Consider the following 27721-nt stretch of genomic DNA (forward strand, 5'->3'; position numbering starts at 1 on the left):
TTGAAGTTTGGCTACACTTCCCACGGGACCGTGCAAGTTGGATCGCGCAGACTCAGAGCCCCGTGCGGGTCTCCTATAACACGGTGCGGAGGCGGCTGGAAGGGCTGTGAGCGACAGCGGTCCCGGGATTTCGGCTCTGGGCGATTGACGGGAGGGTCACCTTGGTGGCAACAGCTGAACAGTGGCCATTCTCTCGCAGCAGCTGTGCTGCGCCCGGCAGCTTTGGCCAAGCACATGGAGAACCTCACGGTGTCCGGAGGACCTGGTCATCTTTGGTCGAGACAGATCTCGTCCATCAGCATCGATGTAATTCAGAGACCCTCCGTGGGAATGCACTGCTAACACCGTCAGGATTACAAATCCTAGGACTTGGAAGGGGAGAGTTAAGCTCAACACAGTCCCGAAGGGAGAGCCCGTGGCTGGAGAACTGGATTGAAAGCTCACGCCTGTGTTCATGAGGTCGCCCAGTTTGGTGCTGGGTCGAGAGCCGTGGAAATGTTGGAAAGGGAACATTTTTCACCTACTGGCACTGTGAAAGCAAGAAACGATTGAATTCATTCGCGAAATTCAAGGGCGAGTGGTCGCCCATCGCCGAGAATGGGACGTGAATTCTGTCTACCTGTTGTTCCATTTGTTGTTTAAAGTCTGCTTCTGACCAGCTTCTTCCCCCCCCACCCCCACCCCGAGCCCAGAACTTTGGATGAAGCAGCCCGTCTGTGGGCTGGAGCGCTGACTGCCGTGTCTCTGCCCACTCCATTGTTTGGGCTGAGCCGGTCGCGGGGAAGCGAAACATGGGGAGGTGCGGGCTGTCGCCGAGCCGCCTCCTCCTGGTCCTCGGCGCATTGCTGCCGGCCCCGGCTGCCGTCAGTGCCAACGGTGAGTACTGCCACGGCTGGCTGGACTCCCAGGGGAGCTGGCACGGGGGCTTCCAGTGTCCCGAGCGCTTCGACTCGGGCTCGGCCACCATCTGCTGCGGCTCCTGTTCCCTACGTTACTGCTGCTCCAGCCCCGAGGCCAGGCTCGATCAGGGACACTGTGACAACGATCAGCCGGCGGGAAGCAACGACGACCAGGGCGGCAGTGAGGGCAGAGACGGCGGCAACTCCTCGGCAGGTAAGAAGGCGATGGACGGGCTCCGTCAACATTTGCGGGAAAGCTGGCAGGAGCGTGCCTTTACAACCAAAAGGCATGCGAAAGAAACCTTGCCAGAGTTTGGCCAAGTGGGGTGGGAGCGTGAACGGCAGTGCCGATCTTTTGTAATGAAATGGTTACTGCTGTGCTGGAGGTCGGTCGATCTGTGGAGTGAGTCTAAAACTGGAGGGCATAGATTTAAGGCGACGATTTTAAAGGGGACCTCCTGAGCAACTTGGGTGAAACTGGCTACTAGAGAAAGCTGTGGAGGGGACACCATTTGGACAGGTGCATGTTGAGGGACTTGGGAGCAGTGCAATAGGCAACTTGGTCGGCATGTACGAGAAGGGCCGAAGGGTCGGTTCGGCGCTTTGACTCGAAACCTCCAAACTTCCCAATTCCGCCTCCTCTCCAGGGTGTGGCGGAACCTGGTCAGCGTTCAACCTTCGCGGGCCAGGAATTCTGCTGCCCCAGTGGCGCCGCGCGCGCGCACACACACACACACACGAGGGGGGGAAGGAGCTCGTCTAGTAGTTGTCGCTGCAGAAACAAAAATGCGACAAGAGCTCAGTCAGACAAGCAGCATCTGTGGTAGGAAAGGAAAGCACAAGTCTGCAGACGTTGTGACTGTAGTAAAGACCCCCCGAAATACTGGAGGAACTTGGCCCGTCCTTTCAGCGGCCGGAGAGCTCAAGGAATAAGTAGAACTTGGTTAGTTCGAATTTGAGGTGAGGGACGTCTCTCGTCAGATCAGGGTTGTCGTTGCCTCCGCGTATGGACGCGTTCAGTAAAAGAAAAATGCATTTAGTTTTTTAGCATTGAAGAGACCAATGCACTGGAAAAGCTTCAGATAAAATCAGCAGAGATCGCCCGCATGGTTTTAACTCGAGCGCGAAACTGCAAGTGCGCCCTGGGCTCCAGCGCGGGAGACCTGTCAATCACCTGATGTGCAGTGAGAAGGACGGAGCGGAGGCAGCACTCCCTCGCCTGGCCCCATCGGGGGGGGGCAGAGACCAAGTGACCAAATCCTATCGCCGACCACTTCGCCTGCACATTCCTATTTTTTCCAGTCTTCTGCAAAGAAACCCGCTGTTTATAAGAAAGGATTCGAGTCTTGCGATATTGTGTTTTCAATTATTCTTCCATATAAAATGTTTGAAATGATTAATATCGCAAAATAAGCCGTGCCCATTCATGCTAGAAGTGGTCATTGCAAAGAAATTGACTGTGAACATTGAGACCACCCAAGTAACTGAAAGTTAGCCAAGCCTCAAAAATGCAACAAATAAAGCAGACAAAATAAATAACTTCCCAAAGGCTCGGGAGGGAAACAGCTGGATCAGTTGAACTCGCTCGGGATTTGCTGCCTTTCTGATATTCTTCCTTCAACGGCGGAGGGTATCGTGGTGCTGGAGTTCCGTTTAATTTCAGTGACTTGTCCCAAAATCGCTATCTCCGTGAAGCCTGCAGAAACTGAAATGAAAATATTAGCTGTCCACTTGGTTTCAAATGGCCCAGACCCCCAGAAAGTTTTTTACGTTCACAGACCCTCGGTTTAATGCTGAAAAAGAGTTTCTCTTTGCTTTGAATCATTAGACATTCTTGGGTATATTTGTCCAACACCTGTTATGTCTAAAGAGGGAAGTCCTGAGAAAGTTTTACTGACTCTTTTGCAAGTGGTTAGTGGGGTGATGAAGCAAGAGGTAATTGAATAACATCCCTTACTAATAATAAACAGTTGGAGCGGGTTGTGAGCGAGCACCGCGAAGAGACTGAGACCACAGACTGGGAGCTCAAGTATTTTGAATTCCGCGCTGAAGCCTTCAAGCCCGCCCCTCACATCCCGGCGCTGGGTGTGTGTGTGTGTGTGTGTGTGTGTGTGTGTGTGTGTGTGTGTGTGTGTGTGTGTGTGTGTGTGTGTGTGTGTGTGTGTGTGTGTGTGTGTGTGTGTGTGTGTGTGTGTGTGTGTGTGTGTGTGTGTGTGTGTGTGTGTGTGTGTGTGTGTGTGTGTGTGTGTGTGTGTGTGTGTGTGTGTGTGTGTGTGTGTGTGTGTGTGTGTGTGTGTGTGTGTGTGTGTGTGTGTGTGTGTGTGTGTGTGTGTGTGTGTGTGTGTGTGTGTGTGTGTGTGTGTGTGTGTGTGGACTAGCATTGTTGTGTGGGCCAGGGCCTCTTTGGTCTGTTCGAATTCGCTGTGAGCCTCATTGGTCCACTCGAGTGTCTTGGATGAGCCCACAGGGATGAATCTGTTGTAGAAATTCACCATGCCCATGAACTCCTACAGGCTCTTCAGTGTTGTCGGTCTGGTGAAGCATTGTATGGCATCCATTTTGCCTAGTAAAGGGGTGGTGCCAGCAGTGATAATTTTGTGGCCCAGAAAGTCTATTTCCGTGAGGCCGATCTGGCACTTCTCTGAGTTAATGGTGAGGCTGAACTGTGCAAGGAAAGTAAAAAGCTGGCAGAGATGTCATGTGCTTTGTAGCTGAGTTGCTGGCTACCAGAATGTCGTCGAGGTAGATGGGGGGGGAAGAAATGCAAATCTCTGCCAACTGCATCCATGAGGCGCTGGAATGTCTGCTGCATTTTGTTCAAACAAAATGGCATGTGTAAGAACTCGACAGGCCAAACAAGGTGATGATAGCTGTCTTCTGGATGGTATCCCCGGATGAGGTCCACTTTGGAGAAAAGCTTTGCACCATGGAGGTTTGCTGTGAAACCTTGGATATGGCCTTGTGGTGTCGACATCTGTAATTACCACAGGGTCTCCAGCTGCCCTTGGGCATCAAGTGGAGGGGTGAGGCCCAAGGGCTATTGGAATGACAGATGATGCCGAGCTCCTCCATGTGCCTGAACTCTTCCTTGGTGAGGCTGTGTTTGTTTGGGACCAGGCAGCAGGCCTGTGAATGCAATGGTGGATCAGTGGTAGCAATATGATGTTGGACACACTGCTTAGGCCATGGCTGCCGTGAACTGGGGGCACAGGATGGTGGGAAATTCTGTGAGGAGGCGGCTGTACTGGCTGGGTTGGGTTTGGACAGAGGGCTTCTTGGACTTGCCGAGGGGCACTGTATGGAAAGTCTCAGCATGGACTAGTCGTCTGCCCTGGAGGTCGACAAGTAGGGAGTAAGCCCAGACAAAATCTGCACCTACCAGAGGTTTGTCCACTGAAGTGAACATGAAGAACCATTGGAATGTGGTGTTGCTGAAAGGTACAGGAATTCACCTTTTTCTGAAGGTTTTGATGGTGGTGTTATTGGCAGCACGCAGTGAAGGGCTGTTGGGTCTCGAGTGCATATCTAACACCGTAGGGGAAATGACACTCATCTCCACCCCCATGTCCACAAGGAACCTGCGGCCTGAGATGCTGTCCCAGACGTGGAGAAGACTGTTTAGTCACACAGTCGCTGCAGCCACTAACGGCGCTGGCCCCATTGTTTCCAGGGAATGAATATGCCTGACAGCACCTGCATATTGATGCTCCCCAACATTCACCATCTAGATTGGAACTCTCTTTTTCTGGCAGGGTTGTTGAACACTGCGTCATCCAACAGGAGTCTAATGCTTTCAGGCATTTGCTCGAGATGTGCTTGCTTGAACATGAGGCAGGGCTTGTGGTCTCCTGCCATTGTGAGCACAACGCAACGGCGCCTACAGCTGCTTGTTCCATTGTGTCGAGTCTTCAGGACGTGGAGACTCGATGGGGTCACCAATGTGGTGTTTTGTAAGCGAGCGCAGCTAAGAGACTGAGACACAGGCTGGGAGCTCAAGTATCACAACTGCTTTATTTTGAATTCTGCTCTACAGCCTTTAAGCTCATCCTCTGTTCCGTCCCTAACGTCCTGGCGCTTGCATCCCGATGAAGAGATGGACCCATGACTCCATCCTTGCCGTGGCTGCACCGCCGACTGCGCATATGAAGCATGGCCAGATTGCTGTTGAAATCGTGCATCGCCACACAGTAATAATAGTTCAACTTTGGAGTTTGGAGCAAAAATAAATTACAAACTTTTTTTTTTCTTTACAATCCTTTCATGAAGGATGAAAGTAATTTCATCTTGCTGGTTTATAAACTTCATTATAAATGCTGGGGTAAGCAACTTATAAATGAGGACTAAGTTCTTCTAAATAATTTTAAAATGAACCAAGACCTTGTAAATAAATGATTGGATGATGAATGGTGTTTGTAGAGATTTGTTTTACTTTTTGGGAACTGGTTCCAAGTCCAGTCTAACTGGTGCAATGAAAAGGTGTCATCACCAACCCCTTGTAAAGTTCAGAGTATACAGTTGCCAGTGCTTCAGTTCCCCATGTCGACATGTCTAAAAAGATCCACGAATCTACAGACCATAAAAAGGATTTATTATTTCACAGCAAATAGGAAGGAATGTCCATCGTGGCGCTATAATGTAAATCTGTCAGTCCAAAGCATTTGAACTGAACTTTATTTTTGTTTTTCTGTTGGTAACTCCAAGATACTTCAGTTCTGGCAACTTTGTTGCAGTTACCAGTTACTTGGCTTTCTCACTGTTAATATCAAGCCAAGGTACAGATACATATCTTCAATATGTATTTGGCTTATTGATCAGGGAGATGAATGCTGCAGCAGAAAGAGAGGAGTCTAAAAATGTTCTTTGAGTAAGGACTTTGGAAGTAAAACACCAGTGAGTACATTACTAGGATTATGCTACAAGCTTCCCAAATGTTAGAAGGTAAATTAGTGTATTTGCAGTTAAAGTAAATCACAGAGATGTAAAAGTAAATTGAGTTGTTGTAGCAAAGGATTTCAGCTTTTCTGGGATCACCTTGGTATGAAGCAGTTGGATGTTGTTAAATTTTTCAAGTGCATCCTGGAGAACTTTTTGTGCCAGTATATAATCAGTTCTGCTTGGAATGGGGCAATACTAATTCCAGGAAATGAAGCTGGGCAAAGTTGCAGTGGGTGAGAACTTTGGGAATAATGACCATAAACTTGGAAACTAGTTATGGAAAAGGATAAGCAAATTCAAAAATCAACTGTCTGAATTGTGAATGGCCTATTTTGATGGAAAACCTAGGAAGGGAGGAACGATTTGCAGGTAAATCTACATAGAGGTTGTCTTTTCCAAATGAAATAACAAGTGTGAGGGCCAACATGTTTCTTTCAAGTGTGAAAGGCAAGGACAGCAAGTTCCAGAAAACTGGAAAGAATACTGAAGGTTTGATAAGGGAAAGGAAGACCATAATTGACATAGCTTTCTCAAATTAGCAAAGTGATTAAAAAATGTCACATTGTGTATTGTTCTCCTTGTAAAATGCACATCCTAAAAATATTGTGCTTTATTTCATGAGATGTGAGGGTTTTTTAATGATAAACAAAGCCATAATTATTGCTTAGTGGATATCCAGCCTCTAAATTAAAGACATTTATATACAGATGAATTATCTGAGAAAGTATTTAAAATCTAATGAACATTAATAATGTTTATGATATTTCAATTTCTACCTTAGCCTTGTGTGTTTGTTTCAAACTTTGTATCAGAATATGAAACACATAACATGTATATACATTTATTCTGTAAAACTTCAGTTTATCAGTTCCAGGTGGAAGAGATTGATACCCACCCACCCTGTGGGTTAACACGTTTGAGTACTTTGTTGTTGAGCGCTAACCCCAGGTACATGATTTTTGTTTGCTGGAAAACCATACAAATCTGGGATAGTGATCAGTCTACAAGTGAAAGCAATATTTGTATTTCATTTAGTTCAGATGGAAGCACCAGATGCCATTTCTATATTGAATGGAGAAAAATCATACATGCCATGCATTAATGTAAAATAAAGCTAATTGGTGAGGTCCTCTCCTCTTGCAACAGGTACCTTGTTTCTGTAATCCTGAACATTGACGTGAGGCAGTCAGATGCAGTGCGCAGGACATTGATGGTGGAGAGCCAACCACTTCCAAAATTTCACCTGCAAATGTTTCTAAGTGTGATAATTTGGATAAAATTGTTTTTACAAGCAAATTCTGTAAGAAAAATATATGCAAATTGATCCAATTTCTAGGATTCTTTTCCTTCCGGCCATTTCATTGATAAATAAACAGATTATTTGTCTTATTTCTGTTTGTGAGCCATGGTATCAAAGTCCTTGCATCTAAAAGTCCATTGTGTGTGAAGCAGTTCTGATATTTCAATGTGATAAGACAATGTAATTGTAAATGCAGTATTATTTACAAAGCACTTTGAAGGCTGGGTTTACAAGTTATTCCCACCTCATTGTGTTTTGAAAATAGTGCTGGATGTGTGGGACTTTGCATGAAGTGTATTGCTGACTCCAGATCCACTTTACTAACAGAGCATGAAAATTTAGATTGATCAGCCACTTGAGTGAAGCAGCATCATGTAATCGCTTCTCGGCCTATTGGCTAAGATCAAGTGCAGCTCACCTATTGTGAGCTGATCAACTGGATCAGTGAGAAGGTGCCTCTTTAAGAAAGAAGGAAGTGGTAACGAGGAAGATGACTGAAAGGACCAAGGGAGCAAAAGAGATGGTCTCGTGTGACCTGGCCTACCAGTGCAGACTGGGGGATCAATCTAATACCCTTTTTAACAGTTGACCACCTCCATTAGTCTCACCAGGATGGCCACAACAACAAACTCCTTGGGAGGGTAAAGAATCTGTAACACTGTCTGGGTGATGGTGAAGGTACTCTTTGTCAGGAAGGTCCTGATGGAATGCTGCAAATTTGAGGTGAAGGTCATCTATAGTCTCCAGGATGCTGCAAATGATGGTCTCTTTGATGTGGCATTCAAAACCTGGCAGGCTGGCAGAGGACATTCTGGGCCTTCCAGGAGAAGGGAATGTGGCTCCAGTCTCGCTATTCAAGGCACACCCTTCCAAAGCAGAAGGAATGAAAACCATCCACATGTTCAACCCACATAACTGCTGGACCAATGTGACAAAGGGACTGGTACTTGTGTGGACATCAAAGACATGTTTGCAATCTGAACCAGCAAATGCCAAGTGAAAGTGAAGCTGAGAGTATAGCAAATGGGCCATAATCAACACACCCCTTACATTTTTGCCATTGGAGGGAACTATGGGAACTTGGTCTACGCTGGATACCGTAGGGTGTGCTGAAACTAAAACAACCCTGTCCATTTGGCAGCCCAATGTAGGGAAGTCATTGGTAAGAACTGCAAGTAGGAGGGCCACTACACTAAGTGCTGTAACTTGTGTGGAGAAGCAGGTCTCCATGCCAGAGCCTGTTCAAAATGTGTTGCTTTCAATGCACTGGCAATAAGAAGTTAGCAAGCAGGAGAGTCTTGAGCAGCCAATTACCCTGGGGAGCTGACTGACCCCATCCATTATTTTGGGATGAGGAAAACCTCCGGAAGTGACTGCTTACCAGCTGAGTTGTACATGCGCAGTCGGCGGTGCAGCCACGGCAAGGATGGAGTCACCAATTGTGTCAAGCTTGTCCTGGGACAGGTTTTGCACCGAGACCAAATCTGCATGGTTGTGGGCAGGAAAATCTCTGACAGCCTTGTGCTGCTCAGAGATACCATCACTTTCATGGGAGAGAAAACCTGCTGGTCAGCTTAGACCAGGAGAAGGCTTTCAACTGGATACTACACATGTACATGTTCTCCAAAATGGACTTTGGGGAGGGAATCCCAAATTGGATGAAACTGGTCTACAGGATATCCGTAGCACAGTCCAAATCAATGAGTGGAAAACTGATAAGTTTCCTCAAATTATTTCAGGCAGAGTTGCTTGCTTTCTCCAGTGTTGTGTGAATCAATTAGGAAAGACTAAGGCATGGGGTGTTAAGTTGCCAGGTAGTGGATGCCCGCAGGTCAAAGTCTCCTGCACATGAACGATGTTGCAGTCTTCTGTTAGACTGAGGAGTGCAGACTAATCAGCATCTGTGGCCAGTTTGACTCTGCATTGGGTTCCAGATAAACCAGATTAGTGAGGCAATGATCTTGGGTAACTGGCCTGACCAGTCCACCATCCCCTTTGCAGTCAGGTCTGACAACATGAAGGCACTGGGGATCTGGTTTGTAGGGGCCAAGGCGTGCAACAAAATCAGAGATCCACCAGAAATTGAGTTTGTGGACATGGCACTCCCTCTCGATAGCAGGGAAGAACCTGGTGATCAAGTGTCATCACCAGAGCAGTCTTCCAGTTCCAATGAGGATCCAAACTGGAAAGGGTCTGAAGGGTTGTCATGTACAAGTTGCAAGATAATGGGGGCAAGAATGTACTTAATGTTGCCCTCATCTTGATGACCACTTTCATGTGCGGCTGCATTAATCTGTGTGTGGAACTAGGGCACTAGTTATGTGGGCACTAGGTGCCACTATATGCTAAGGTTCTACCTGCCCCAGGTGTTGCAAAGGATAGGCCTGGCTCCATTGTTATACAATGTCCCATCAGCCACACCACCTTTCCTTCATGAAAATGCTTTTCCAGACAAACACCTTTGACCACAAGTCAATCAGACGGTGGTCAGCATGGAACTTCCTGCAAACACTGAGGGACAATGACTCAGTGGACATGGTGGGGTGGTTTCCTGTGCAGATTGTCCTGATCATTACCAATACTCATGAACAAACACCAGGATTTGGCTTGGTTGCTGGGGAGAGAAGTCTTCCCAGTGTTACGGAGTCCAGAGGACCCCCAAAACCAGCAGCAATAGATATGCTCCACAACACAGGGTTACTTAAAGAAAAGTTTTTAATTATAATTGAACAAGAAAACAGAATTAAACTCTAACTTACTACTTAACCTACCTAACTACTTAATTCCCCCCTCTAATACTAAGCGCAAATGTGTGTAATGCATATTTAAGATTAGAAAAGTTCTAGATCACAGTCCTATCTCACTGGTTGCAGGCAATTCTTGTACTGTGCACAGAAGTTAGCATTAACAAAGTTCACTAGTCTTTGGTGCTTAACAAATGGTTACCACTCAGCAGGGTTCTTGTTGGTTTTCAGAGAGATTCCTTTTCCAGGATATCCACTGATTCCTTCTCAATCAGTCTTGCTGATGAAACGTGCCCCCTTCAGGGTTCTCCAGATGATCCTCTTTCTTTCAGGTCACCTTTCAGTCCGCCAGTCTTCTCCTTTGACCAGGCAGTCTTCCAAAGTTTGCCAGCTTGTCCCTCTGGAACTGATTTCTGTCTCCTCTCCCTCTGTTTCACACCCTCCCTGTCTGAGAGCAAAACAGTTCTCCTCTTCCTGCAAAGATCACATGCTCTCCCAGGCAAGCTGCTGTTGATACTTTTTTGCCTCCTGCAAAAAGCATTCTGCAAAAGTCCTGCAAATATTCAGTGTTTTTTAAAATGTGTGTGTGCAAGCTGCTCTAACATTTCCTCCCAAGCCATCTTTAAATACTCTGTCACACCAGTCAGATCCTTCCTGTACTATAGGAACATCACCCACAATGCACATTGTTCCCTAGATGACTGGTGGTGTGAAGACAATCGTCCACCTCTTTGTGAAAGCACATTCACTGAGGGATGTGAAGAAAATCCAAGGGTCTTTGTTATGGTTCATCCCCACAGCAATGAGACCGAGGGCTTTCTAACTTTAGGACTGTTCCTGGGAATGCATAAAGAGCCCGACGTACAGAAAAACATCTTGGTGAAGGACTGCCTGAAACCTTTTGGCACATGGAGATGTTGGTGTGGGAATGGTTCTGACTGGCACATTCCAGTCTGCAGGAGTACATGATGTGGAACGCACTGAGGCTGCACATTCAGTGCAAGAGCGCTATGGGAAGAACCACAGTCTAGAGTCCTGTTCTGGAGCAATGAAAGGCTGAGACTGAGGGGAACGCCCCCTCAAACAACAGAGGGTATGTAACTATAAAGTGCCACAGAGGTGGCAAATAGAAAATGAGTGTAAAAATGTACAGTGATGGAAATGCATAGATATGACACTAAGGATGTGAGGAGACCAGCAAATGCCAAGTGAAAATAATTTATTGTAAATAGTTTTAAAAAAAAATAATAATTTTTTTTCTCAATGATAAAATGTTAAAAATAGCTACTGCAGTTTGATTATAAACTAATTTTAAGGAGTCGTGTCCATTACTCTAACTGCTAGAGTTACTTTATGATTAGAGTTTAGGGCATCTCTCCGGACATGAGAAAATAAAGTAAGTTCAATAACAGATGACAGAGACCAGAAGCTCCAGGTGTTCTGTCATTTGTGTGAAAGCTCTTTGCTTGAGTTAGAGGCCTCTAGGAAATGTATTCTACTGCAGCAATGAGACATCCTTTTCTATTGTGTTGCAACCATTTGGCAACTGTACATTCTTCCCAGATCTATCCCCAGACAACATCAGTGTTGTGTGGGCCCACACTGTCTTGCATTTCAAATTTATTTATCTACAGCATCACTGCGAAGCTCAACGTTATTGTCACATCGAGTGAGGTACAGTGGTGAAAAGTTTATTATTGTGAGTTGTCTAGTTAGTCAAACCATACATAGTGCAGGATGGAGAGCCACAGAGACAGGACAGTTAGAACAAAGCAACGACAACATTGTTGTTGGAGATTTTTTTTTCCCCAAGAGTCTGATAGCACTGGGAGAAGAAGATGAGAGGAGTTCTTTAATAGGTTGGCTGTTTTTCCGAGGCAGTGGGAAGTCGATGGAGGGGAGGGAGGTTTGTGTAGTTCACAATTCTACAGTTTCATGTAATGTTGGGCAGACAATTTCCATACCACAATAGTTTTGCATCCTGAAAGGACACTTTTGATCATGTATTCATAAGTTGTTGAGGGGCACAAGGGAAATGCCAAATGTCCAGAGGCTTCTTTGGAAGGAGGGGGGCTGGTGTGCTTTCTTGGCCTTTGTGTCAACATTGTTGGACCAACACAGGCTGTTGGAGATATTTGCATCTGAGAACAAAGCTGTCTACTATTTCCTCTGTAATGTCATTGACGCAGATAAGAGAGAGTTCCTTCCTCTTCTGGAATATTATGATCAGCTCCTTAGGCTTGTTGTCATTGAGGCAGAGCTTGTTGTTCTGCCACCAATCCACTAATTCACTGTTTTTCTTCTATATTCCATGTTGTCAATATTTAAGGTCCAACCTATGACTATTTCATTTGAATATTTGCAGGTGGAGTTTGAGTGGTGTTTAGCAACAAAGTCAATGAATGCTCAGGGAGTACAGAAGGGAGCTGAGTATAAAGCCTTGTTGGGCACCAGTGTTAAGGGTGGAGAATGTTTTGTTACCAGTCATCACTGACTCTCCATTCTCCCTTCCCTTTCCCCTTCCCTTTCCCTTAGCTCTCCATCCCCTTCCATCTCTGTTCACAGAGCCATCCCTCCTCCCCCTGCTTACTGCTGTACCCTCTCTCCCTTATCCACCAATTACCTCCTGCTTTTGGGTTCATGTCTCCCACCCACCCCCCCCAACCATTTTGTTTAGACTGTTACGAGCCCAGAGGACCCATAAACCCAGCAGCAACAGATATTCACCAAGACCAACGGTTACTTAACCAAAAGTTGCTTTTAATGATCTTTAAACATGAAAATAGAATCACACTTTAACTTAACGTAACTTAACCCCCCCCCCACTCTAATTCTAAGCGCACGTATATTTAATGTGTGTGTAAGTTCAGAAAAGTTCTTTGGTTCACAGTCCAATCTCACATCTCATTCCTCCAAATTCACTGGTTGCAGGCAATTCTTATACTGTGCACAGAATTTAACATTTATAAAGTTCATCAGACTTTGGTGCTTGAAAGGTAAATGGTTACCACTCAGGAAGGTTCTTGTCGGTTTTCAAAGAGATTTGTTGTTCTAGGACATCCACAACTGATGTTCTTCCATCAGCCACTCCAGTGTCTTGCTGATGAAACTTGCCCCTTCAAGGTTATCCAGATGATAACCTCTTTGTTCCAGGTCACTAGAAAGTTCCTTTTTGTTTCTCTTATTCCAAGTGAAACATTAGACAGCCAGTCCTTTCCTCTTGCATGAAGCAGGCTGTCTTCCAAAGGATACTTTCCACAAGCTTGCCAACGTTTTTCTCTCTCTCTCTTCTCCCCCTCCCACCTTGCAAAACCACATGACCCTCTTGGAACATCTCCAGACAAGACAAAAATCCATTAGTGAAGTCTCTTGAACACTCTCCAACGCTCTTGCAAAAGCTGTGGAGCTGATCGATCTGGCATTAGCAGAGCTCCAGTATTTCAAATAAGATCTGTTCTAGTGTTTGTATGTAACCTCCAACAAACCTTTCCCAATTTATCTCCCAAAAACATATCTATATACTCTGTCACAGGACATCTGCCAACATTTTTCCATGCCTTGATAAAGAACTCAAGCCCAAAACGTTGGTTATGTATCTTTACTATTTAAAGTACAGTCTTTGTCCTGCTGAGTTCCTCCAGCATTGTGTTTGTACCTCATCCATGGGGTCTGTAGACTTTTGTGTTTTACCACTGGGAGTTTGGGATTAGTTTGTTTGAGATTATTATGTTGAATCTGTAATATTGACTGTAACTTTGTAGTGAGCAGGCAAATAATGGTACATTATTGCACAATAACAAAGATTCAGGTGACAGATTTCCGGACCAGATGGCAGAAGGGCCGATGAACATTTTCACTGGGCCCTGTCAGAGTAGTAGGTATTGTGAATTTGTCAGGCTCAGTGGCACTTTGGCCTATGTTGTACTTCAACTCTTGCCCCCTAGTGGAAAGTCCTCATGGACTCAGACAATGGAATTTGTGCTGAAATTTCAATCTACGAATAACTTGTTGGCTCAAACCAGACTGCCTTATTTCATTACCTTTGACAAAGTTGACTTCTCACTGCTGAGCCAGGCCACTTTCCTCACTGTCATTCCATGTAGCTCGGGCAATTTTTCTAGAGGATGTGGTTCCAGTTTTGTGTTCAATATTAAAATTCTTTTATGGCAATGATTCTCAACCTTTTTTCCACTCACATATCACTTTAAGTAATCCCTTTCTAACCACAGTAGAACACTTAAGGTGGCATATGTGGGGTGGGTGGGGTGGGAGGTTGAGAACTACTGTTCTAGACAGAAGGCCATGGTTTTGGGAGGTTCCACCAAAGAAAACTGGAGGAGTTGCTGTAGTACATCTTGTAGATGGTACAGACTTGTATCTATGGTCTTCTCATGAAGAACAGAGTATTTTGGGTACTGAATAGGGTGTTTGTTAATCAACAGGATTGCACTGACCTGGACGTTTAGAGTTTTAGTGCAGCTAATCATCCATGCAAGTAGAGGATTGCCACTAGATTACTGAATTGTGCTTTGTAGATGGCAGGAAGTCTTGGGCAGTTCAGAAATTAATTACATTGGACCAAAAAGATTTTGCTTCCTGATTTTATGGATTTTGGAGTGCTGATCATGAAAATCTCCTTAAAATTTTCCTACCACATACTTTTTTTTTAGGTATAACCTATTTTTTTGATTTCTTGTCATATTTTTAAATTTAGTTGCATATTGCCCAGTAAGTCAAAGTATGTTTGGGAATGCACTCAGTGCAGGTGCTAGGCAAATGTTGCCTTAGGCCTGGGCATACTTGGAAGGCAGTTAAAGATTTCGAGAATTTTCTTGGCAACTACAGAGCACCAAACTATATCCAGCTGATTGACAACGTGCTTCAAGCAGGCAAGACCATGAAATGTAACATATCATTGAAAATTCATTTTCTTCATTCGCATTTGGATTTTTTCCCTGTTGATCTTGGTGCAGTCATTGACGAACCTGGGGAAAAGTTTCACCAGGACATTGCAACCATGAAAAAGTATTTTTGGGGCAACTGGAATCCATCAATTCTGGCCAACTGTTGTTGGACACTGACATGAGGGACATCAGATGCTGAGTACAAACAAAAATGAGTACAAAATCAGCCAAACCTTTTTAGGTCAGTTGAACTAACGCAATGTGTCAGCATCATTATGCAATTAAACCTGCTAAATTCAATATTGATGTTTCTCCAACTTCCTGTGATACTGGAAACATGAACTTTTTTGTGTTCATCTTGAAATTGTCTATCATAATTCTCAATTATTTCTCAGGAAGCAAACTTTTTTTTTGGGGGGTGGTGGTAAATATTGTTGTTCAGTGTTATTTGCTATTTGACCAAAGTTTTTATATGGCTGGAAGAATGCAGCTAAAACACATCCTAAGCTGTCAAGTTTCAGGTCAGAAATGAACCCCAAAATATTGATGGTGAAGGACACGAGTAGTTTTGCCATTGTATGTCTCCTTTTGGAGTTTATTATTGTCTGACACAAAGATGATGCCCCCTGATCAGACTAACCCTTCATTATCTAATTATTGTAATGGAGCTTAACACTGCAGTTTTCTGTGAGCATTTCCACTTCTTGTGAACTTGAAAGTTCTTTGGAGTAAATATCACCAACAACCTGTCCTCGTCCAACCACTTTGATGTTGCAACCATGAAGGTGCACCAAAGATTTTACTTTTTCAGAAACCAGAGGAAATTCAACTTGTCCCCAAGTCTCTTACCAGCATTTACCGATACATCACAGAAAGTTTCCTGTCCAGAAGCATCATAGCTGAACACTGGAACTGCTCTGCCCAGGCTTGCAAGAAACCATAGAGAGAGGTAAACACAGCTCAGGACATTTTGAAAACCAACTTCCCCTCCATTGACTCTGTCTATACCTTCTGCTGTCAGCGAAAGGGGGGTAGAGAAAAAGCGGGGAATTATCAGCCTGTGAGCCTTACATCAGTAGTGGGCAAAATGATGGAATCCATTATTCTGAGGATCTGTTCCACCCAAATCATTCATTCTTAAACATAGAAACGTAGAAGATAGGAGCAGGTCATTCGACCCTTCGAGCCTGCTCCGCCATTCAACAAGATCATGGCTGATCTTAAAGTTCAGTACCCCGTCCCCGCTTTCTCTCCGTAACCTTTAATACCCTTATACTGAAGAAATAGATCTAATTCCCTCTTAAATATATTTAATGAACCTGCCTCCACTGCCCTCTGTGGCAATGAATTCCACAGATTCACCACCCTCTGGGTATAGAAATTCCTCCTCATGTAGGTCCTAAATGGTTTGCCTATTATCCTCAAACCATGGCCCCGGGTTCTGGATTTTCCCATCATTGGAAACATCTCATCTGCATCCATTCTGTCCAGTCATGCCAGAATTTTATGTCTCTGAGATCCCCTCTCAATTTTCTAAACTCCAGGGAGTACAATCCCAATTTGCGCAATCTTTCCTCATAAGTCACTCCTGCCATTCCAGGTATCAGCCTGGTGAATCGCCTCTGCACTCCCTCCATTGCAAGAACATCCTTCCTTAGATAAGGTGACCAAAACTGCACACAATACTCCAGGTGGGGTCTCACCAAGGCCCTGCACAGCTGCAGTAAGGTATCCTTGTTCCTATACTCAAACCCTCTTGATATGAAGGCCAACATACCATTTGCCTTTTTAACCGCCTGCTGTACTTGCATGCTCGCCTTCAGAGTCTGATGTACAAGTACCCCTAGGTCTCTCTGCACTTCCCCATCTCTTAATCTGTTGCCTTTCAAATAGTAATCTGCCCTCCGGTTTGTATTACCAAAGTGGATAACCTCACATTTATCCACATTGTAGTGCATTTGCCATGTATCTGCCCAGTCCCTCAATTTATCCAAATCACACTGGAGCTTCCTGACCCCCTTTTCCGTGCACACAACCCCTCCTAGCTTAGTGTCATCTGCAAATTTGGAGATATTACATCCAATCCCCTCATCCAGATCATTAATGTAAATTGTGAACAGCTGGGGTCCCAGTACAGATCCCTGTGGCACCCCACTGGTCACCGCCTGCCACTCAGAAAACGAGCCATTTATCCCAACTCTCTGTCTTCTACCTGCCAGCCAGTTCTCAAGCCACATCAATACTTTGCCCCCAGTCCCATGAGCCTTGATTTTGGAAGCCAGTCGTTTATGCGGGACCTTATCGAAGGCCTTTGGAAGTCCAGGTACACCACATCCACTGGCTCTCCTCCATCTATTTTACGTGTCACCATCTCAAAGAATTCCAATAGATTTGTCAAGCACGATTTACCTTTTGTAAATCATGTTGACTCCGTCCGATCCCTTTTCTGCTAGTCATATGCTCCGCTATTACATCCTTAATAATGGATTCCATCATTTTGCCCACTACTGATGTAAGGCTCACAGGCTGATAATTCCCCGCTTTTTCTCTACCCCCCTTTTTAAATAGTGGGGTAACATTAGCTACCCTCCAATCCATGGGTACTGATCCTGAGTCTATTGAGTTCTGGAAAATAATTCTTAAAGCATCTGCTATCTGAATGGCCACTTCCTTGAGTACCCTAGGATGTAGATTATCAGGCCCTTGGGATTTATCTGCCTTCAATCCCATCAATTTCCCCAAGACCATGTCCTTAGAGATACTGATTTCTTTCAGTTCCTCCCTTGCATTAGTCTCTATGTTTCGCAACATCCTTGGGAGGTTATTTGTATCCTCTCTTGTAAAAACAGAACTAAAGTAAGAATTTAATTGGTCTGCCATTTCCTTATTCCCCATTATATATTCCCCTGATTCCGTCTGCAAAGGACCTACTCTGGATTTCACCAATCTTTTCCTCTTGACATATTTATAAAAGCTTTTGCAGTCGGTATTTATATTTGCCGCAAGCTTATTTTCGTAATTTATTTTTGCTCTCTTGATTAATCCCTTTGTCCTCCTTTGGTGCATCTTGAACTGCTCCCAGTCTTCGGTTGCGGTACTTTTTTTGGCCAATTGATATGCTCTCTTTTTGGACCCAATGCTGTCTCTAATTTCCCTTGTTATCCACGGTTGAGTCACCACTTTTGGTTTATTTTTATGCCAAACTGGTATAAACTATTTTTGCAATTTCTCCATTAGATCTGTGAATGCTTTCCATTGTCTATCCACAGTCAACTCCCCCATAAACACCACCCAATCAATCTTACTCAACTCCCATCTCATACCATCATAATTCCCTTTATTTAAATTCAGGACCTTAGTCTCGGTTTTAATTTCATCACTCTCCATGTCGAATGAGAATTCGATCATATTGTGATCGCTCCTACCCAAAGGGCCTCACGCAACAAGATTGCTGATTAGCCCCTTATCATTGCATAATACCCAATCTAAAATGGCCTGCTCCCGAGTTGGTTCCTCGACATATTGGTCTAGATAACTGTCCCGTAAACATTCAAGGAATTCCTCCTCCTCTGTAATTTTACCAATTTGACTAGTCCAATCTATATGCAAATTAAAGTCTCCCATGATGACAGCTGTTCCCTTATTGCACGCTTTTCTAATTTCTCTTTTAATGCCTTCCCTCACCTCTGCACTACTATTTGGAGGCCTATATACCACCCGCACTTTTCCCCTCTTCCATTGGGCTTGATTCAAGAACAGTTTCTTTCCTACTGCTATCACACCAATCCCTCACTGACAATAGATGATGCCCTTGGACCGTTTAAAACTGTACTTTTCTCCATACACTGCAGGATGTTATATGTCGCTGTGCTTTTTCTACTTATCGCGAAAAGCTGCATGACTTATTGTAATACTGTTGTTTATTTGTTACTATTGCACTTTCTGCTGTATGAGTTGACTTGTCTGGCATGCATGCAGAATTAAACTTTTTACTGTATCTCTACATTTGGCATAAACTTTTTTTATGATGGAAGTTGTTGACAAAGTGAATGAATGTGCCTAAGACTCTGTTCAGTGGAAGTCTGGGCTGAGATGATTGAACTCCAACAACCCCAACCATCTTCATTCTTTGAGTTAATTCCAGCTGTGGAGAGTTGTCCCTGATTCCCAATTTTACTGGGGCATAGCCATGAAGAGTGGGTTAAAAGTCTTAATTTCTACAATCTCACAGGGTGAGAATTAAGAGGTTGAGCAGAAGATTGGAACTTGGGAGTGAAGATTCAGGGGGGAGAAAAAGAGTCAGTGTGAAACTCTGCAAAGGTCTCCGAACATGATGAAAAATGAGAGGGATAAAGCAAAAATCTGCAGATGGAGTGAATAAAGTAAAACACAATGCTGGAGAAACAGCATATATTAGAAAGCAAAAATAAAGATACATAATGAACATTTTGGGCTTGAGCCCTTCATCAAGGTATGAGCAAAATGTAGACGGGCACCTAAATAAAATGGTGGAGGGGAGGGGCAGGGGAAGGAGCACATCCAAAGGGAAAAGCTAATCGGTGGATAAAAGAGGGGGGGGGGGTGACTCTGTGAATGGTGAGGGAAGAGGAAAGAAAAGAGAAGGATAAGGAAGGGATGGAAAACGGAATGGTCTTGTTGATGTCTTCTGTTGAAGAGTGCCCAGGCGTAAAATTGAGTGTTGCTCCTTTAATTTACAAGTGCCCTTGATTTGGCAGTGAACGAGGCTGTGGATGGACAATGTTGGCGCAGGGGTGGGTGTCAGGATTTAGAGGAGGGGGGAAAAATGGATAGGAATGACTTGGGGAGGAGACTCACTGCCACTGTGTCTGGCTGGAAAAGTTGTGAAAAAATCCAGAGAGGGAACCTTCAATTAGGCATGAAGCCTAATGGATATCAAAATTCAATCAAGCAAACATATTAATGTGATCATTTACAGTGATGACGAGATCAAACGGGTAAAGGAAAGCAGGCCAGGGAGTGGCTCAACCTGTACCTGAGTCCATTGTGGCTGGGATGCTGGTTTGAGGAAGTGTTAAAGTGGGAAGTCAGCAAGGAATGAGAGGGGGATGGTTTGGACTTGCCGCTTTTTTCAATCCTTAATGGTTCCTTTAGACCAACGATTTTTTCAAACTTTTCCTTTCCACTCACACACCATCTTGTAATCCCTGTGCCATAGGTGCTTTGTGATTAGTAAGGGATTACTTAAGGAGGTATGTGAATGGGAAGGGAAGGTTGAGAATCACTGCTCTAGACCCAATTGTTACTGAAATATTTTGCTTGAGAAAAGTTGTCATTGGCCCATTTCCTTTGGAGTTATGAAACCATGCACATGACGAGCCAAATAGGTACAATTAAAACAGTGGTTTTCAAACCTTTTCTTTGCACTCGCATACCACCTTAAGCAACCCGTATGCCAAAGGTGCTCTATGATCAGTAAGGGATTACTTAAGGTGGTATGCGAGTGCAAAAAAAGTTTGAAAACCACTGCTTTAGAGCGTATCATAAGAGCCTTTGGCTTGCTAGGCCTCATTGTAAAGGAATTCATGTGTGGTTTAACAGAAGGCTTTAAGAGAGCTGATGGTATCAGGAGATAAAGGTGGGATATGGAGTGACAACAGATGGCACAGGTGGGAATGGAGGAATGGTGGTCAGGCCAAAAGGGAAGGAAAAGGAAGTCAAAATATAAAAAAAACATAAAAAAATATTGTCCGTGCTCAAGAGCAGCTGCCAAAATCATCAAGAAAATAACCTCAAAGGGTTACAGAGATCAGATGTAATTCATTGTAATCTTCAAGTTAATTGAAATATAACCAGTTTAGTGGGTTCTCTGCAGTCCAATGATGCAATGGAACCAATGTAATACATTTCACAGAAATGTTTTACATCACTAATATAATCTTAACTCGTATGGACCTTGTGAGACTGGTTGAGTTTCTCCAGCATTTCTGTATTTTAACTATAATCAATGTCTACAGATTTTCATGTTTCACTTCAGTGCAATCAGTACATTGATGCAATAGGTCTGAACAGTACATTGATGAGATGGATTCAGTGTAATGCATATGGTATAGCCCGCTGATAAAGTGGGACCACTGTCATAAATTCCCTGCTCTATCGTAATGAATGTGCAGAATCTTATTTGCAGTTTGCAGAATATAAACTTCTCATCAAATTGTATTCACTACGGAGTTGATCAATTCCTCAAACATCAGAAATGGTTTTCCTAACAAATAAATCTTGTCTAACATTTGTTTACATGTTTGATTAATTCTGAAATAATTATGCTTTCTTGAGATGATTTTTATTTTAATAAATCAGCCGTAAACTAAACCATAGGAAATACCATACCACATACATTATTGGAGCCTTTTAACATTGGATGATAAGCAACAGATTCTAGCAAGAGGAGAATACCTGGTTTGCTCTTTTTTCCTTCTTTTCCATCACCTTGGTTGTACCTTGAGTAATGCCAACCACTAGTTTATTGGGGGGGGAATGGCACAGTGGTGAGTCTTTGCGTGTAACTCTGACGAAAATCATCCGATATTCCCATTTAGAACTACTGCAACTTGAACCCATAGCCACAGGAACCAACCTACCTGTAAGTAACAATGTAATAAGTACGTTGGAAGACTTGGTGATTGTCGGGAATGGCAAACTCCTGTGGACTGCATGTGATTTTAAACAGCCGACATACGAGCCATTTAAAGATGACCCGACCATGTGGACAGAGAGGGGAACAACAGGTGTCTCAGGTGGGAGTGGAGGAAAGGCCTGACCGTGTGCATGAAGAGGGGACACCAGTGGCTATATGTCACGAGGAGTTTGAGGAGATTTGCTATGTCACCAAAGATTCTTGGAAATTTCTACAGGTGTACCATGGAGAGTGGTTGCATCACTATCTGGTATGGAGGTGCCTAAGCACAGGACAGGAAAAGTTTAAAAATTTTAAATCTTTACATTCAGCCTGTAACAGGCCTACGAACCCATGTGCTCAATTACACCCAATTAAGCTACAATCCCTGTATGATTTGACAGGTGGGAGGAAACTGGAGCACCCGGAGGAAACCCACGCAGACATGGCGAGAATATACAAACTCTTTACTCTTTGTAAAACTGACTACAGTGTCAGTGGTCACAAAAGACTACAATCACAAAAAAGACTACAGAGAATTGTGAATTCAGCAAATGCCATCATGGGCTTTAATCTTCATCCCTTAAGGACTTCTATAAGAGGTGGTGTCTCAAGAAAGGAGCCTCTATCCTCAAGGACCCCCCAGCACCCAGGCCACACCCTCTTCCCACTGCTACCATTAAAAAGGAGGTACACAAGTTTGAAAACTAGCACCTGATGGTACAAAAACCGCTTCTTCCCCTCTGCCTTCAGGTTTCTGAATGAACCACTTTTCTCTTCTTTTGTGCTAATTTATTTATTTAAAAACTAATTCACCTTTGATGCTGCAAAACAATAAATTTTGTGACGCATTTTCATGACAAGAAATTCTGATTCTAATGAAGGAGTTGAGGAGATATTGTTTCACATGAAGAATCTGACATAAGAAAAGCCACAAAATATATTAGAAAGGTAGTTAAGAGATCCTAAGATGTACAATTCAAGATTGAAGTCATGGTATTTTTAATGCCTTTACAAAGCCAAATAGTTAAAAATTGATTATCCTTTGAAAAAGATACAAGATAATTTTGAATCAGAGGGATTTTGGGCGACATACTTCCTTTTATTCCAATTATTTCATTTATCTGTTCCAAACAGTAATCAAGTGTTTCAACAATGGTGTTTCATTAACACCAATCATTAATTTTGAATTCCATTTGTGTATAAATTCCTCTGCTAATCTATCTCCTATTTTATCCAACTCTACTTTAACCCAAGTTGGATTTCCTGCTTCTTCAAAAAAAAGTAAGAAATCTCATTTGAGCTGCTTAAAATTAGGAAGCTGTAGGCCTCCCAATTCATATTTCCATGTTAATCTTTCTATAGCAACTCTAGACATTTTACCTTTCTAAAGAAATTTCCTTACATGTTTATTTAATTCTTGGAAAATATTTTGAGATAATAATATAGGTAAGGTTTGGAAAAAAAGTATTGTATTCTTGGGGATATATTCATCTTAACACCATTAACCCTTCCTACTAAAGTTATAGGTAAAATCATCCATTAAAAAAAAATCTTTTTCAACATTTTTGAGTAATGACAAATAATTCAATGTTTTAAATTATTATTGACATGAATTTATCCAAGACTTTGAACAAAAAGTCCCACTCCAATCTATCGAATGCCTTTTCTGCGTCTAAAGCCATTACAATACCTAAATATTTTTTTGTGCTAAGTGTATAATACTAATTAATATTATACACCCAGAGGCCAATTGATGTCATTTGAACAACTAAGGAATAAATATAGAATAACTAATAAATACTTTTTTGTTATTTTCAATTGAGAGGATATTTGAGGGAAAGGTTAGGTCCAACGATGCTGTTATCTGCTTGCAGTGAGGTGTAAATTCTCATCAGGAAGGAAAAGACTAAGAAATTTACTTCTGTAATGCATCTTTTATTGCTAACAGGTACTACTAAACAGTGAGTCCATAAATCTAGATAGAGGTGAGAGCTGGATTTGAATATTACAATTGATGAGCAAAGATGATCAGATCTATGTCGAGATTGTATGACATATTATTAATGTAAAGTCTAGATTAGTTCAACATAATTTTTTACATCAGCTATATTTGAAACCACAAAAATTGAATAGAATTAAATTGGATTTATCAGATCAATGTTTTAGATGTGGCGAAGAGATCAGAACTTTCTTGCATTCAACTTGGTTATGTTCCAAGGTAAAGACTTTTTGAGTGGACGAGGATTTTTTTAGAACAAGATGCAGGCATTGTATTTCCACAAAAATCAGAAATATAGAAGGAACTAGACCCAAGTTGAAGCGATCAATGTATCAAATATACAATTTGTTGAAATAGCATTAGTGATTGCAAGGAAGTGTATTGCAGTGACCTGAAAGTCAGATTCATATTTTGGGTTTGGGAAGTTGGGATGCAGAAATTCAAAGCTTTATCCCCTTGGAGAAAATTACATGTAATTTGAGAACTAAATATGGTATACAGGCTCCAAATTTTCAAAAATATATGCAAATTTAAATAAAATAATTTTTAAAATGGTTGACCTAGGACCAGGAGGAGAGGGGTAGTTGGAGGATCATGTGGAGTACAGACCTATTGAGCTGAAGAGCCTGTTTTGGTGTCCCGCCAACAGAACGCCGCACAGTGAAACCATTCACTAGGCATCCAGGAGTTGTTGCTGCCCTAGATAGTACTTTTTCGATGAATTGCAGCAAAATCAAATGCTGAATTTTGTGACTTCTCTGCTTGTCTAGCTGAACCTTGTACTGTTTTTTTCCCCCCCATTGTAGAGAGCATTTGATCCTCTGTAATATTTTGATGTTTATATAAACTTGTATCCATACTTCTAGTTAATTTTATTACCAAGCATATAAACGCACACCAGTAGAATGTGGTGTCTATTTGACCTATGTTAGTTGCTTTAGCTATGTCCAAAGTTGCACTCTGCACAATGGTTTAATTCTCTTTCAAAAGCTGAACAGCATTCTCATTACAGCCATGGTGTGATATTTGCCCCAAGTGAATTCTGACCATCTATCCCTGCTATCATGAAGAGGTCTTCCACTTTGCTATGTCACCTGACTGTGTCCCTGCCTTGCTTTCTCTGTCACTAACACTCTCCTCTTTGCCTTTGCAATCTCTGGACTTAACTATTCCAACTTATTCCTGTCCACCCTTCCACATTTGACCCGATCTAAAATTGAAGTCATTCCAAAGCTTTGTTGCCTGACACCATCAATTACCCCACTGTTGGCTGACTGACTAAAACCTTTGTATTAAACAGTCCCTCCATGACTCTCCCCCTCTCTCTTTGGTTAATATCCTCAGTTATATACACATTCTTCCAGTGCTGGTCTCTTGAATATCCTGATTTTAATGACGTCTACACTTTTGGGTGTGCCTTCAGCTCCAAGGCCCTTATCTCTGGCATTCTCACTCTACTCATTTGCTGTTAAACTGTCCCCATAATGAGTTAGATTTTGGCTTTTTGTCTGAATATTTTGAATTACTTTTGATATTATCCCTTGAACCACAATGTACAGTTTATGGTTTTGAAAACACAATATAAATGCAAGTTGTTGTTTTCTTCTCCCATAATTTACACTTGTGACATGGATGGATCAGTTGAACGCAGAGAGCCTTTTGCTCTGAGTAGGGAAATCAGTGGCGGGCGGGGGAAGAAAGAGATTTAACAGGAACCTGAGGAGTAACTTGTTTTACACAGAGGGTGGTGAATATATGGAATGGGCCTGAGGAGGTGGTTGAGGCAGTATCTATTGCAATGTATGAGAAAGATTATATGGATATTTGGATAGAATGGGTTTCGATTAATATGGGCCAAGCACAGGTAGGTAAGGTGAGTGTGGATGGTACAGTTTGGTTGTGCAGAAGGGCCTGTTTCCATGCTGTTTGACAATGGTAACGTGGTATGTTTCTTTTCCTCTCTCTCTCCAGTGCCAATCTACGTGCCTTTCCTCATTGTTGGCTCAGTATTTGTGGCCTTTATCATCATAGCCTCGTTCGTCGCAGCCTGTTGCTGCAAATGCCTCAAGCCCAAACAAGAGCCCCAGCAGAACCGAGCCCCGGCAGGAAATCGGCTGATGGAATCTATCCCTATGATCTCGAGCTCTGGCAATCCCAGAGGCTCTTCATCACGGCAATCCAGCACTGCTGCCAGCTCCAGCTCCAGTGCCAACTCGGGGGGCAGAGGGCCCCCTCTCAGAACACAGACAAACTGTTGCCTCCCAGCCGAAGGGCCAATGAATAACATATACTTGAACATGCCACCTAACTTCTCGGTGATGAATTGCCAGCAGGGTCCACAGATAATGCAACATCAAGCCCAGTTTTTACACCCTCAGTATCTGGGATTTGCAGTTCAGCACGACTCTTTAGCAATGACCCTCACACCTCCTTACATGGACGGATTGCAGAATGGTTATAGACAAATGCAGACTGCCTTTCCTCATGGCAATGCAAATACTGAACAGATGGTGTATACAACAGTAACTGTATAGAAAAGTGCCGGTGTATTTTTTTGTAAAACTGCAACGAGGGGGTTAGCTATTTGTATTGAGAAACAACATGGGTTGTGACTTTTGTAAGCAATTAGTTTGTCAATTTTTTTTCAAATGAAATTTAAAAAAAAAAAGTGTGAAAAATGTGTTTATAGAATTTGTTCCACTTTCGATCGTACCTTTTGACAGCTCTGAGTGCTTAAGGAAGCTAACGAGTTCCTGGTTGTAAGTCTGCAATCGATGTTAATGTTGTTCATTTGTCATTGTTACTTAATGGCCAAACTATATTTTGTGAATACACAGGTCACTGCTGCCCACTGGTGATTTCTATCCCATTGAAAACTGGAATGACATGGTTAATATTGTGTCATTGATAGATACGGTAGTCTCTGCAGTGAATCCTGTTCTATTGATTATTGCAAGATTATACAGAAGCCTGAATTATTGCTTTGTTAATCATTTGGTTTAGATTTGAATTAATCTGCAAAATAATATTAGATAGATGACTACTTCAGTTGGTGATAACCACTCATTGAACACCGTTCTCTCATAAGCCATTTTATGATGTTTAGAATATCCTACACAATTTGGCCTCAAAAATTGAAAAAAAAATCTTAAGAAATAAAAATACAGCCAGGGTACACCAAATTTCTTTAACAGAATTATGATTAATTCTTAAAAAAAAGCAGGCACTATTCAATGAATTGTGAATGCCATAATTATGACCACAAATCGGTTTCCTAAACTAAGAAATTTGTTAGCTCTTTGTGCATTTCTTTTGTTGTAACCAACATGTCCATGACTAATTCCAATTAAACACAACCTATCCAGACATTGTGCTGTTCGTTTTCATCAGTGTAGCTTTAAGAGTGCAGCTACCTAAATACTGTCTAAAGTTCTCAAAAAATATTTAAAAGAATTCCAAAAGCAATCAAAATTGTGAGAGCACCTGAAATTGTTCAACAAATTGATATCTAAGTTGCAGCATTCACACACTTTGGTGTATGTCTGGACCAATACATGTACAGATTCTATGAAGGAACATCTTGTACATTGATTTACCATGCCAAATGACTTGTACTTCTTCAATAATGCAATTACTCCATGTTGGTACTAAACTTGTGTAAACTTCACCTCTGTTCATAAAGCATTAAACTTTGATTCAATAGGTTGCAAGTTCAACTCTCGGTCTAGAGACAACAAATTCCAAGCTGACGCTCCAGCAGGCAATATGTTTGTAGATGCTGTATTTTTGACAAGATGAAGTGAGAGATCTTGAATGTTATTTCAAAGGGCAGAGCAGTAATCTCCATTAATTTGTCCAATATCTATTCCTCAATCAACATCTTACTGATTTACTGTGAGCAAATTGGCTGCTGTGTTTCAAACATTATATCAGTGAATATACATCAAACAATACTTCTTTGGTTGTGAAGTGCATTGTGAGATCTTAAATTTTTAAAAGGCTCAATACAAATGACAGGCATCTTTAACTCCCCCGAAGGATAGCATTTGGATCATGATGTCATTTTTCAAAAGTTTTTATCAAAATAAATTCAGGATTGTTAGATTAATTGTTGCTCTTTGTAAGGGAGGTGTAATAAATTCCTTTTATACCCACAATGCATTCATTACTTACATTGAAAGAGTGTAACTTCAAATTAAATCACATGATTGGTGTTAAAAGATTAAAATACAGTTAAACTTGTATTGCCTAGGAATTGATGTACTTTTAAGATAAAGTTATA

The 27721-nt window shown here is 42.5% G+C and overlaps 1 protein-coding gene across 1 annotated transcript; it reads left to right on the plus strand.

The window, feature by feature from the left end:
- On the plus strand, window positions 1-27721 carry LOC138739433 (protein shisa-2 homolog). Its single transcript, XM_069891462.1, has 2 exons — window positions 1-1113; window positions 25411-27721. The coding sequence occupies exons 1-2, from the start codon at window positions 792-794 to the stop codon at window positions 25971-25973; spliced, it is 885 nt and encodes a 294-aa protein (XP_069747563.1). The 5' UTR covers window positions 1-791; the 3' UTR covers window positions 25974-27721.

This window comes from Narcine bancroftii, chromosome 7, assembly GCF_036971445.1.
Source record: "Narcine bancroftii isolate sNarBan1 chromosome 7, sNarBan1.hap1, whole genome shotgun sequence".
Lineage (NCBI taxonomy): Eukaryota > Metazoa > Chordata > Chondrichthyes > Torpediniformes > Narcinidae > Narcine > Narcine bancroftii.

Coding starts and splice junctions, on each gene's coding strand:
- LOC138739433 (XM_069891462.1), top strand. CDS start 792: ATGGGGAGGTGCGGGCTGTCGCCGAGCCGCCTCCTCCTGGTCCTCGGC. Junction 1,114..25,410: donor CGGCGGCAACTCCTCGGCAG/GTAAGAAGGCGA, acceptor CTCTCTCTCCAG/TGCCAATCTACGTGCCTTTC.